Raw genomic sequence first — 13,640 nt, 5'->3', positions numbered from 1 at the left:
ATACAAAACTTACAGAAAACTTTGAGACTTATAGTGACCCCCAAGTGAGCATAAAGTCAAAGAAGACAGAAGAACAAAGTAGATGACACAAATGGGAACCCAGTTAGAGTTCTCTTCTAGTGATTTTGCAGTATTGGTGTCAGATGAATAACAGGTAAATAGGCTGTGTTTTCCTGCTTGCTGGCCTTCAGATGGAGGGTATCTGGAAGCCCTAGTAACATCTAACATAGTAGTAGCCATCATATAGGCTTACCTGACAAAAACACAACAAAACATGCAGGGGGCTTAACTCTTATGCTCTGAGTGCCCATTGCTGAGAGAAGAAAATAAATATTTGACAAAGAAGTCTTTTTTTCTTATGAAGGAACTGTTGAACACCTTTGTTGGGGTGCAAGGGGATTAATTTCCTGAACTCGATAAAGATCGTGTTTCTTAGGTCAGACCTAGAAGAAACTACAATGAAGGGTTCTGTTGAGGGTAATATTTGAAGTAGTGGCTCCCAATCTTGCTTGTTCTTAATCAGATGCCATCTTTCTGACTAGGCTAGGCCTGAGGTCATGAGCAGCAGTGTGTTCTTGCTGCTGCCACCTATGAGACACCAGTGTGGGAAATGGCTCTGCCAATCTTCCATACTGTCTTCTCAAGGCTGAGCTGAGCCCAGACCATCCTGCCATACATGTGGGCCCTGTAGAAATGAGACTCTAATGCTTAGATTATCCAAAGGCTTTATATGTTTGGTAATGCTCAATAACAAGATGCCCGCACAATCAGAGGTGTTTCCCAATTAACTAACCTAGATATAAGTTGTTACCCAGGACTGCTCCTGATACAAGTGTGGTTCTCCATTGCTCTTCCATCTTTGTTCCTATAATTCCTCCTCTTCCTTCTCTTCTTCCTCTCCTTACTCCTCTTTCTCTCTTTTCTCTTCCCACATTAGCTCCTCCCAACTTGCTAGGAAAATATGCTGCTACAGGGTTCTGTAGATATTTAGCAAGAATAGATTATATGTATTTTTAATATTAAAATTAGTATTTTGGAATGTGAGTATAGATACTATGGTGATCACAGAGGTAAGGAACCCTGGTCCTTTTTGAGAAAGAGCTGTTGAGCGAATGCAACACAGTATATGGTTGGAAGTTTCTGCCTGGTGCCTCTTTTCAGGATACCTCAGCTGCAGAATGATATTCTCTGTTATCAGCATGCTTGTACAACCTATACTAGGTAAAGCATTAAATACTTTGGCTGGGTATGATATGATTTTATTTGACAATGTTTCAAACCAGCACATATTAAGAGATATATCCATTAGGGAACTCCTTCTCAGTTAGCCCAGGCTTTGCTGGATTTATATTCCAATTTGCGTTTTTCTTTGTCCTACTTTGTTTCTGTGATGGTTAATCTTAACTATCTACTTGAGGAATTGAGAACCCCAGGAGATTAGTAAATTGGACGTTAGGGTCCTTGGAATAAGTCTATGATGAAATTCAAAGAGAGGATTAGATCACAAAGGCTCTTACCTAATGAATAGATTTATCTATTGATGAGTTCTTAATATGATAACATTCCTGGAGGTGGTGAAAAGTAGAGTCTCTAGGGAATAGATCTTGCCCAGGTTCATTTTGTGTTTCTTGTTTCCATAACGTAGATAACTGCCATAAGCTTCTATCATCATGGGCATCATCTTACATCAAAAGCATTGGAAACATGCTGGTTTTTTTTCTTGCACTCCCTGTTAATGAAGTAGTTCAAGAGATGAGGTGATCCTCTGTGGATTACTGGTGAGATTGGTTAGAATATAAATGCCTCAGTGTATTCACATGAGAAGAAGATATTTAATCTGAGTGGCCCCCACATGAATATATGAATACTTTTTTAGTAGACTAAGATAGGAAAGTGTTAGAAGTGACAAGACAATGAAGCAGACTAAGCATAAAGAGAAAGAACAGAGTGAAGTTATGAGAAGATGATCCTGGCTGGACCCAAGGCTGCATGGTAGGCAGGAGTTAGTGATCAAATGACTGTTAGCTAACTTCTAATTAGCTATGGCCATAGGCAAGAGATAAAACAACAGGAAGTGATTGACTTCTCCTTCACATAGGTGATAGCATCATGGCATGGTCAGTTCTGAGATTCTTTGTGGTTTCTTCCTTTACATCTTGTTCATTACCAGCCTGTTATCTCTAGAACAAAGCCTTCTCCTTAGGCTCTACAAAGGCTGTTGGACCACAACCAAGTTTCAGGTACCAGGATACATGGTGAGATAAAGGTGGGCATGCCATGCCATGCCATTTTAAAGAAGCTTACTTCTATTATGGCTCAGTGGTTATAACTTGACCGTAGGGCCCTACCTATTCATCAGGGTGGCTGCAGGACATAATCTTTAAATGAGGCAGTGACATTCAATCTTAAAAACAATGTTTTAAAATTGCCCCTGAATTGTAATCTATTGTTTCATATGACGGGAACAAAAAAGTTAAAATGTGGTGTTTTAGACCAGAAGGTTGCAACAACCTCTTCCTAGAAACTACAGAGAAATTATCTGTAAGTTAAATGTCAAAATTTATCTCCCATGGGCAATCATTACTAATCATCTAACATGTATGACATATTTTCCATGTACCAGGCACTCTGCCATTGTCACTGTCATTGTGTTTGACAGAGCCTCTGAGGTCGTTTTAACGAATGACCTAATAAAACAGATTAAGAAATGGAGGTTTTCAAAAGTAAAGAAAATTGATCAGGGTCACACGTCTCATGCTTTTCTGGAAAACTCATGCCCTTCTGGCTCCCCTTGTACTGTGGTCTTCATATGAAGGTCTACAGCTAAAATATCACAGAGGAAAAGCTGGAGCTCAGGGCAGGGCAGATGTGGAAGTCAGGATGGACTGTGAGACTCACACATCTCTTATGAGTGTTGGAACCTCAGGAGAAGAACATATGAAGTCAAGCAGGAAAGACCTTCAAAGCTAGAAGCAGGTAGGTGGCATGTCAGTGTTGTCTCTAGGAGGAAGGCACTCAGAAGGGTCTCTGGAAGAAAACCAAGGAGAGAATGTCAGACAAGTTCTGGAGGATGATTTCAACAGAAAGGGGTTGAAATATCCACAGCATAGAATTTTTCAAAAGCATGAAAAGCCAATGGTTTGAGTAGTAGGAGGTCCTATACTGATTATCTTTAGAGTGTAGACGGTGGGATAAGATGTTCCATTGAAATGTGTACGGTAACTCTGATGCTAATAACAGCTGACAGGAGAGAGGATAAGAAGGGGACACTGTGGCCAGGTGATGCCCCATGAGCTTGGTTGCATCTGTAGGCAGACCTGTGACATCACGGCTGTGACCATCTTTGTGTAATCTGTCCGAGGTCATACTGCTCATCAGTGACAGAGCTGGCTGCTGAGTTCTTGCTTATGATTCTAAGAAAATGAATGCATTTGTTTCTTTATTTCTCTTCTCGCTTTTCCTTATTTGGTGTAGCTTATTGATCTCAGTGTCTAATGAAGCTTACAGACTATCAATGAGCTGGGTGTCAACTAAAGTGGTTAATTTTTTGTAAGGGAGTGGAAAACCTCCCACACGATGATATTGGGTGCATTTTCATAAGAAATACTAAGTGTATTTAATGATAACTTATTCTTTCCCTAAATAAAATGTTCCAAGGAGAAATGAATTTTGATCTCTTTTCCAGCATCATTTTTCAAGGCTATACACAATTATTTTAAAAATAATTTAAAATTAAAATTTGAATACTTTTTGGAAAATATTTTAATTATACAAGTAAGTATATTAAGACAACTCAAATGGTGCATTCTGGATCACAATGTCTCTGGAAATAAAGAAGGCATTTTATCTTTAGAACAAAACATTCTACCAACTCTGCACTCCAACAGTGCTCCTTTGTGTTTTGAATTCTTTTATGCCTACAGATTGCTCAATCAAATGCCATTAGGACCTTTAGAACTTATTTTCGCATATTTGAAAGCTCACCCATCTCCTACACAGTCATGCTGATAAGAGTAACCCACCATGTATATATATCTAGGCATGATACAGCAAGGGCAGCTACTGGAGTCTGAGGCTTACAGATTGCTGCTCTGTATCCCTAACCCTTCTCAGACAAGAAGATTAACACCACAATATACTTTCAAAGGACTGGTAAGAGACTTTAAAAATATTTCTATCATGAACTTTCCATATTTTTTTAAATAAAATAATGATTGAATTAAAAATGCCAAAAAGCTAAGGTGTCTTTAAAAACTGTGTGTTTAGAATTTGGTAGTAATTAAAAATCAGAAGAATGGAAGACAATTGATTTACCTTGTTGCCTTACCAACTAATGGAAATGTAAGTGGGAATAAAGTCTGTTCAAACACAGACCTATAAAGGCAAATATATCAAAGCAAGAAAAATAAATAGAGATTAATTGGGAAATAAAGAGATATCAAAGCAGTGATTTTTAAAGAAAAGTACTTTGAAATATATCTGATACCAATGTCATAGGTATGTAATGGCTTTTATTGGACTCTCAATGTTAAATTGCTAGTTGATTGTAAAACTCTGTACCACATCATATAGTAACAGCAACAGGTGATATCCAGAGCTGAGTGCTCACTGATGAGGCTCAGGTTGGGATAGCCTATGTCTATTTGTATTCAATTACTATAGAAGCACTATGAGTCAGATAACTTGGTTTGTTTTTGAAAACAAAGGAGCCATTCTCATAAATTTTTAATAATATCTTTGTTTTAACCTGTGGGCCAGTTTAATGTGTAAGAGGGCCTTTTTGACTTCTCCGCTCCAGGTGAGGTGGCCACTCTCTTAGTTCTTTTATGTTGTACAAAATGCCTTCAAACAATGTTATTCTGTTAGCTCAGAACTCTCTTTTATATGGAGCATTATTACTTATGTACCGTATGTATGTATGTATGTATGTATGTATGTATGTATTACTAATGCTTTATATGTACATTATGCACCTTAAAAGAATAAGAAAGACATTTTCTCATGTCCTCTTCTGTTTTATGTCTTGCTATCTCACCTTTGAAATATAATCTGTTTCTGATTATACTTAGGCAACTTTCTATCACTTGACTTGGTGAGAGAAAAGAGAGTGACAGAGGAGGGTCAAATTACATCTAACTAGTGAGATGACACACAGTACCTGCTCTTCTTTCTTTCTTTCTTTCTTTCTTTCTTTCTTTCTTTCTTTCTTTCTTTCTTTCTTTCTTTTTTTTTGGGGTAAATACACACAATGTACTTATCCAGCAGCAAACAACACCCACTAAGCACAGGCAACAGTTGCAAAGTAACAGAGTCATCGTTAACTCTGTATCTATGGAAGACTGCCTGACTTTTCTCTCTCTAGAATGCTTCTCAGGTTGCGAGAACATGCTGGTTAACCATGGCTATAAGACGCATAGCAACTGTTGTATTTAGTAAAACCAAAAGCAAAGACCACCCTAGTGTGACTTGATTCACCTGCAAGTTCTCACGCATTCTGCCGAATTGTTACTAATGCACACATCTTCATACAAAACGAGACTTCAGTGTAAATGGTGATCCTTAAAATTTGCCTTTCTACTCCAGAGTAAAGACATTAAGGTCAGTAAAAGGGGAATGGTATAAACCATAACCATAGAAATGTGCTGTTTGTGGTAATTGGAGGTTTTTGCTAAGCCTCACGTGTTTATTCTTTGTGTGTAAAATATCTACCAGGGGCTTAAATGTCATTTCAATTAAACTCTCGGGAGACATTAGTTAATAGTAGATTGATTTAGAATTTGGGTCTCATTCTGAACATCATTATTTCCATTAGCACAGATAATAAACCAACAAAATCAAACATAGGGATCATATATTACCTTACATTTTTATCTTATGTGCATGGACGTTTTGCCCATACGTATGTCTATATATCATGTGCATGTATGGAGCCTTCTGAGTCCAGAAAAGGGTGCCAGAGTCATTGGAAGTCATGTTGTAGATGGTTGTGAGCTGGGTGCCGGGAAGTGAGCCTGTGTCCTCTGGAAGATCAGCCAGTGCTTCTAATTTCTGAGCCATCTCGCCAGCCCTACATTAGATATCTTTTAAGATAAATATTATTTGCTGAGAACTTTGGTCGCTGTGCATTTTGCACTTCTCACATAGACAGTTGTATATAATAGTTTGGAACTTTTATCAAAGCCCATGAAGTTTGATCCTTGCGTGAGCTCTTCTCTACTTTAAAGCTGTGCTTCAAAACCATATGAATTTCTTTCACAGCTAGGATGAAACACACAGACACTAAGCATAACATCTATGAATAGCTGTATAGTCCTATGAGCATATAGTTAGTTATTCTTTGACTACCAGGGCTTAAGATAAATATTCATTTGTGCTCAATTCTCTTGGGCAGGAATCATGTTCAAAATAAACTCCCCGCTGGCTACGGTGCTGTAATTTGTCATCTCCTGCTACCTTCCTTATCACTGTTCAGTAAATGAGCATGTCTAAGATAAATTTTAGAAATGGGGAACAAAAGAAAGGCAACCTGACCCCAGCTTCTGGCAGGCAGGTGCACATACAAATCCCCACACTGGGCGCTAGTCTGCGAGCCCTTTAATCTTTCCAAGGCTCATTTTTCTTTCTTGTCTCATGAACATAATTCTCTTGATTCTTTGAGAGAATCACAACAGATGAGACACTGAATACCAGGAGCAGCCTCATAAAGCTCACTAAGGAGCATGTCTATGTTTTATATGTAGGGTGAAATCTAGTCTCTGGGTGAGCGTCTGAGTTGGCCAGCGTGTCAAAGCAGAGCTGCCAAGGAGGTCTGATTCTGAGCAAGGGAGATTTCCACATCTGTCTTCATGTCCCCAGGCTCCCACACACACCACTTTCGTGCTGATTACTCTCCTGGGTTCTTAAAACATCCAAAGCTTTGGCACTGGGCTTAGGGTAATTTTTGTGATGTATCTTTAACGTGAAGGAAAACAAAGAATACAGTGATTAGCTCCTGTTATCCTGCAGACACTGAGTTTCTTGAAGCAGAAACCTACACTACACCATCACTCCTTTATTTAATAAACACATGCTGGCCTTTGGGAGTGACATACACTATTGTAGGTGCTAGAGGTATTCGTGGAACATAAGTGAGAAACTTCCATTGTCTCTGTGATGATGTGCCAACCGGGGAGCCAGATGCTAAAGAATTTGCTGTCTACTGTAAATGCCAGGCAACAAGTACTACATAGAAATCCCAGGTAAGAAGGGAATGTATGCACAGCAGGAGGCTCCTCATGACCTGTGCCGTCAGGGAAGCCAGATGGTAGTGAGTTTGTGAAGAGTGACCTGTGTTGAAAATTGTTACTCTCATGACATAACATACAATATCTGCCACATGATCTGAGTTGCGGAAAGTTAAGCGGACAGAAGTATCCAGGGAGAAGCTTATGGGAAGAATTCCAAGCAGACAGTGTAGCACCTTAAGCATCCACCCTGCTTTATGTAAAAATCTCTCCCTCTCTTCTTTTCTCACTCTCCTCATGTGTGTACCTGTGTGTGTGTGTGTGTACCTGTGTGTGAGTGTGTACACACACATATATTGTGGTATGTGGTATATGTGTGAAGGTCAGAGGAAAATCTTGGCTGTCAGAAACCATACTGATAAATGATTTAGCAGAGGGGAGTCGGGGAGGGAGGAAGAGAGAGAAAGAGGGAAGGAAAGAGAGAGAGAGAGAGAGAGAGAGAGAGAGAGAGAGAGAGAGAGAGAGAACAAAATCTTCTAGATGTGGAAATGGTTAACAACTTCTGGATGTAGAATTTTTTTTTTTTTTTTAACCATTATCTGGAGTCCTCTTTCAAATTCTTCTGTGGATGGGTCATATTTATTTCATCTGAATATCCAGTTACATAAAAACTCAGGCTTTATATTTTGATCAGTTCATAGAAATTTCCAGTACACTTTAATTAAGGAAGGGCAATAATATATTTTTACCCATGAGAAGACACGAGGGGAAGAGAAGCCATAGCAGTAATGGCAAATGCAGGTGCAACCTAATACTCAATCTGTACAAAGTCAAGCTTGTGTCTTAGTGGACTCCCCCAGATTGTTGAAATGACATAAGACTTTGCGTGGAAGACTGTGTATACATAGATTTGGATAACTTGATTTGGATTATTTAGAAACAAATGTCACCCCAGGAGAGAAGAATCCATCCTCTTGGCATTTCTCATCAGCAGAGAGGCAAAGTCATCCCAGATGAAAACAGAATAATAACTGCATCCTCATGTTGGTCTCTAGAAACAGGACCAGAGAGTGCAAAGCCCCAAGAGTGATTCTTCACCAGGTACAATCTGAGAGCAGTTTCCCAAGCAGCCTCCATTCAGCTCCTCAGTCTTGTCTCTCCTTTCCTTCACTCACCTTGTGAAGGAATCTCCTTCCTGAGATTACATGCCAGGTTGACGGTAGGGGCTATGTCTCCCAGTGTGTAGAACAATGCAGGTCATTCAGCAGATGTTGTGAAGGTAAATGACTAGGAGCACTACTGTGTACATGTGACCAAGCACAGCGTGTCCTTGGCAGGTGGATCTGTTAAGTCATTAAGTGTCTTGCCAAACTTTTAGTGGGCTCATCTACTATTTTTGTCATATCGGGAAGAGAGATTATTAATTCTATATTATTTATTTTAAAAGCAGTATCTTAAGACTCATATCAGAGGAATTGCAGTAATACTTTCTTTAGTAAGAAAGGTAAATGAAATGATGTCTGCTTCAGCCATCAACAGTGCTAGATGCTAAAGAGTGTTTGGAATTGAAGGTGCCTGTTGTGAACTTCAATACACCATACTTTCTTTTGGAGAAAGATTGTCCAGTAGAAGAGTTTATGTTCCTTTGTGGGAGAGAGATCATGGGAAGCATATGTTTATAAGATGCTTAGGGTCCATGGAAAGATTCTAGATGGTGCTTCTTGACCAGAAGAAAAACAGTTATAATCATAGGAGACACTCTACCACCCTCTAAGTCACATAAATCGTAACATTAAGAACTAAAGTGGTTTTTGTTTTTTTGTTTGTTTGTTTGTTTGTGTTTTAATTACTTTTATTTATTTTTATAGTCCAGTCATTACTTCCCCTTCCTGCCTGCCCTCCCACAGTTCCTCATCTCCAAGAGGATGTCCCTACCCCTCCAACCCCCCACCAGGCCTCCCCACTCCCTGGGATCTCAAGTCTCTCGATGGTTGGGATGGTTAGGCTCATTTCTCACTGAGGCCAGACCAGATAGTCCTCTGTTGCATACATGTCAGGGGCCTTGGACCAGCTATTGTATGCTGCCTGGTTGGTGGCTCAGTGTCTGAGGGATCTCAGGGGTTCAGGTTAGTTGAGACTGTTGGTCTTCCTATGGGGTTGCCCTCCTCCTCAGCTTCTTTCAGCCTTTTTTAATTCAACCACATGAATCCCTGAGTTCAGTCCATTGGTTAGGTGTAAGTATCTGTGTCTGTCTCAGTTGGCTGCTTGTTGGGCATCTCAGAGGACAGCCATGCTAGGCTCTTGTCTGTAAGCACACTATAGCATCAGTAATAGCGTCAGGCCTTGGAGCTTCCCTTTGAGATGGATACCAAGTTTGGATGGTCACTGGACCATTTTTTCCCCTCAGTCTCTTCTTTATTTTGTCCTTGCAGTTCTTTTAGACAGGAACCATTCTGGGTCAAAGTTTTTGATTGTGGGATGGCAACCCCATTCCTCCACTTGATGCCTTGCCTTTCTACTGGAGGTGGACACTACAAGTTCCCTTTCCCCCATTGTTGGGAATTTCATCTAAGGCCCTTTCCTTTGAGTCCTGAGAGTCTTTCACCTCCCACATCTCTGGTACATTCTAGAGCCACCCACCCAGGGCTTCTTTCTTGTCCCCCCAATACCCGATCATGTTCTCCTTTCCCCCTCTCTTTCCCCTTGGCCACCAAGGTCTCTGATATCCTCTGCCTTCCATGGTTTCTTTCTTCTCTCTTCCAAGTGGAATGGAAGCATCCTCACTTGGGCCCTTTGGCTTGTTAACCTCCTTGAGTTCTGTGGATTGTATCCTAGGTATTATGTACATTTTGGCTAATAGCCACTTACTAGTGAGTACGTACCATGCATATTCTTTTGTGTCTGAGTTACCTCACTCAGGATGATATTTTCTAGTTCCATTTATTTGCCTGCAAAACTCATGATGTCCTTGTTCTTAATAGCTGAATATTATTCCATTGAGCTAAACAAAAAATTCACAACAGAGGAATCTCGAATGGCTGAGAAGCACTTAAAGAAATGTTCAAAGTCCTTAGTGATCAGGAATATGCGAATCAAAATGACCCCAAGATTCCACCTTACATCAATCAGAATGGCTAAGATCAAAAACCCAGGTGACAGCATGTGTTGGCAAGAATTTTGAGAAAGAACACTCCTCCATTGCTGGTGGGATTGCAAATTGGTACAATCACTCTGGAAATCAATCTGGAGGTTCTTCAGAAAATTGGAAATAGATCTACCTGAAGACCTAGCTTTATTACTCTTGGGCATATACCCCCAAAATGTCCCAGCATACCACTGGGGCACGTGCTCCCCTGTGTTCATAGCAGCTTTATCTGTGATAGCCAGAAGCTAGAAACAACTCAGACTTCCCACGACAGAAGAATGGGTACAGACTTTTCTTTTTAAATCAGGGACCATCATCATTTGCTGGCCAAGTGAAAATGGTTTCTTTAGAAATTATTCTAAACTCATGCACTCTTTGTAGCTATATGTATAGCTAACCAGATGGCTGACAAATGTTGTTGCAATGCATGGCTTTTAAGCTTTTATTTTAAGTAAAAATTATGACTTCTGCCACTGAAATAGTTGTAACAGCAATGATTATTTTTAATGAAACAATAAATGAAAATTATGAGAGAGAAAAATTGCTAAGAGATAGACAAAAATCGCAAGTTGACAGGTTAACTGTTCTAATGTTATAAAGTGCGTCAAGGAATGTTTTGAATACAGCTAAAGACAGAGGCTAAAATGCTTCCTTTTCCAAATTTGTGTTTAATTGCCCCCCTTGCTTTATGTTTGGGGAAGAGAATGGGTACAAGGCAAGACCGTAGGGGAGAAGGCAGAGTGACATACAAGCCAAGAGCACTGGAGTTGTATTATTCTTTTAGAATAAATGGAGCCATTGACAAAATACTATACACCATGGGCCCAGGATCCATAGACTAGACAGACTTCAGAGATGAGCATGTCTAAGACTTGATGGCAGGCACTCTTTGAGGTTTTGCTCATTGCATAGAAGTACACACACTCAAAGTCTTTGATGATCTAGATTTGACCTACTTTTCTGGTCTTTTATGAGCCTTTATTCTCTCTTGTGTTATTTAGAGGGTTAAAAACCCACAGTGCCATGAGAAATAACATACCATGGATAGTGCCTGGCATATAAGCATGGTCTACCCAAGCTGAATCTAACTGTAAGATTCTGCGGAGCAATGCTTTACTTATTCACATTCACAGGGTAGACATTCAAAACAGCTCCGAGGTCCTCCAGCTGATCTTCTGTTGTGCTCCATGCTTCCTGTCTACTTTTGCCACTTATTTCTTTTACTGCTCTAACAAGGGCTCCCCTAAATCTTCTTCTGCTAGATAAGTTCTTCTAGATCCAACAGAACACCATTTCCCCTTCTGCGCGAGGCCAAATTCTTGCAATTATTTCATAGCAAGTGTCTGTGCTCTTCTGGCTTTATAAACAGTCAGGAGAATACCACTGTCATGTTTGGTTTATGTCAACTTGACACAAACTAGAATCACCAGGGAAGACACAAATTTCAATTGGAGAAATGTTTCCATTGTATTGTTCTGTAGATAGGTGTTGATGGCATTTTCTTGATAGTGCACTGGTATGAGAGGGCCCAGCCCACTATGAGGGGTGACACTCCTGGGCAAGTCCTGAGAGGTATAAGCAAGTTAGCTGGATGTGAGACTAGAAGCAAGTCAGTAAGCAGTGTTCCTCCATGGTGCCTGCCCTGAGTTCCCTCAGTGGTAGACTGGGATCGGGATGTGTAAGCCAAATAACCTTTTTCATCTTCAAGTTGCTTTTGGTCATGATGCTTATCTTATCAGAGCAACAGAGAAGTGAAGCAGGAGAGCAACACTCCAGCAACAGGATATAACCCGGAGGCTAATTGAAAATGCAGGTGTGGAAAATCCACTGCTGGACCTCTCAAGCAGAAACTACAGTTCTAAAGGTGCTGCCAATGGTTGAGTGTGCAGTGACATTCAAGGACTATAGGATGGGCGTTTCTTTTAGAACTCTCTTCTGTTTCTATCTCTGTTATTTATATGACAGTTTTATATATATTCTCAGTAAGAATGAAAGGTTTTTGGCATCAGATACACATATCTGTAAGTGTAGTTGTCAGAAGATAGATATGTGTTTTAGTGATGTAACAGCTCATACATTTAGAAATTTGACCCTTTCCAGGTCAAATGTACTAGAGTTATTTGCAATAGTTTCCCTGCTTCTTAATAGAATCACTTTGAATCATCATTGTGCTCATGATTGTCCTAAGTTCAGGCTCTTGACAATGTTGAAAATATTAAATGCTGTAACTGTACATGAAATAAAACCTTCATTTCTGCATGGCATTCAGTATATAACCAGCTCCCTCCACACTACATCTTCCAGTGCTTATGGACAAATATAGATAGTATAGGTTTGTAGAAAACAAATCAATGCTTAGAAAACAGAAATACTGAAAGCTGATGACTACAATCAATCTCGAGAGAAATATCTGTGACTTGTTTGTAGACAGGCAGGACAGTCACTATCTTCTGGAAATGGTGGAGTGGAAGGGAATTTTGTTTTGACAGCTATTTGCTAACAAGCTCTTTCTTAGAGCTACTTTTGTTTAACAGCAGAACTTGAGTCACTCGGATGCTCCTATATCATCGACTGCCGTTCACACTCCAAGGACTTGTCATTGAAATGATTGGCTTTCCAAAATGATCACTGTTTTCCAGTTCTTTATTTAGACGCTGTGTTTGCGTGTGTTTGTGCCTCTAAATGTTCTCTGTGAGCGTGGTCAACTAATCACTGAAACTGGCAGATGCCAGGGCCCTTCAATCAGCTTCTCATTGCTGTCCAATCTGGCTTCTCTCTTCCCTTCACAGAATACATAATTGGACTGCAAGTCTGAAAGGAAAAGAGGGCAAACACAGAGAGGTAGCAATTTTTCACTTCCACCGATCCTGTTTTAGCAGTCAGTGTGACCTCTCGTGAAGTTCCAAAAGTAAAAATTGTCAAAACAAATCCTTTGGAGCTAAAAAATATTCAACTAGGAGAAGCATCTGCTCTGTCTTCTTTTAGATTCTCCCCCCCTCCCATCTGTATGTGTGTGTGTGTGTGCGCGAGCGCACATATGCATGTGGGTGCATGCGTGTGCCTGCACATGTGTACGAGTGTGTGTGTGTATGTGTGTGTGTGTGTAGGAGCTTGCGTGCGTGTGCCTGTGTTGGTTTAGTAACAGGCTCTCTTCCCACCTCAGTCGTTGGTTTGCTTTCAGAACAGGGACTTCTGAGTGACTGCAGGAACAGTTACTTCCAAATGACCTCCTGCATCTTAGCGGGGAGCATTGAGACCACACCCAAGGTAAA

General features: G+C 40.2%; 1 protein-coding gene across 31 annotated transcripts in view; it reads left to right on the top strand.

Moving 5' to 3' along the window:
- Mlip (muscular LMNA interacting protein) overlaps positions 1-13,640 on the top strand; it is a 314,951-nt gene that overhangs the window by 154,027 nt on the left and 147,284 nt on the right. For 12 of the 31 annotated variants that reach the window (XM_076937900.1, XM_076937911.1, XM_076937907.1 and 9 more), the window contains exon 1: positions 3,988-4,152. The exons of 5 other annotated variants lie outside the window; for them this stretch is intronic. In XM_076937900.1, coding sequence (XP_076794015.1) covers positions 4,024-4,152 — 129 coding nt within the window. In that variant the 5' untranslated portion in view covers positions 3,988-4,023. Of the gene's footprint in view, positions 1-3,987; positions 4,153-13,515; positions 13,636-13,640 lie in introns of those variants that run through there. 14 more of the 31 variants (XM_076937917.1, XM_076937916.1, XM_076937914.1 and 11 more) reach the window with 5 other exon arrangements.

This window comes from Arvicanthis niloticus, chromosome 7 (genome assembly GCF_011762505.2).
Source record: "Arvicanthis niloticus isolate mArvNil1 chromosome 7, mArvNil1.pat.X, whole genome shotgun sequence".
Classification (NCBI taxonomy): Eukaryota; Metazoa; Chordata; class Mammalia; order Rodentia; family Muridae; genus Arvicanthis; species Arvicanthis niloticus.
Note: the sequence above shows the minus strand (reverse complement) of the source record. Positions and strands in the feature narration are given on the sequence as shown.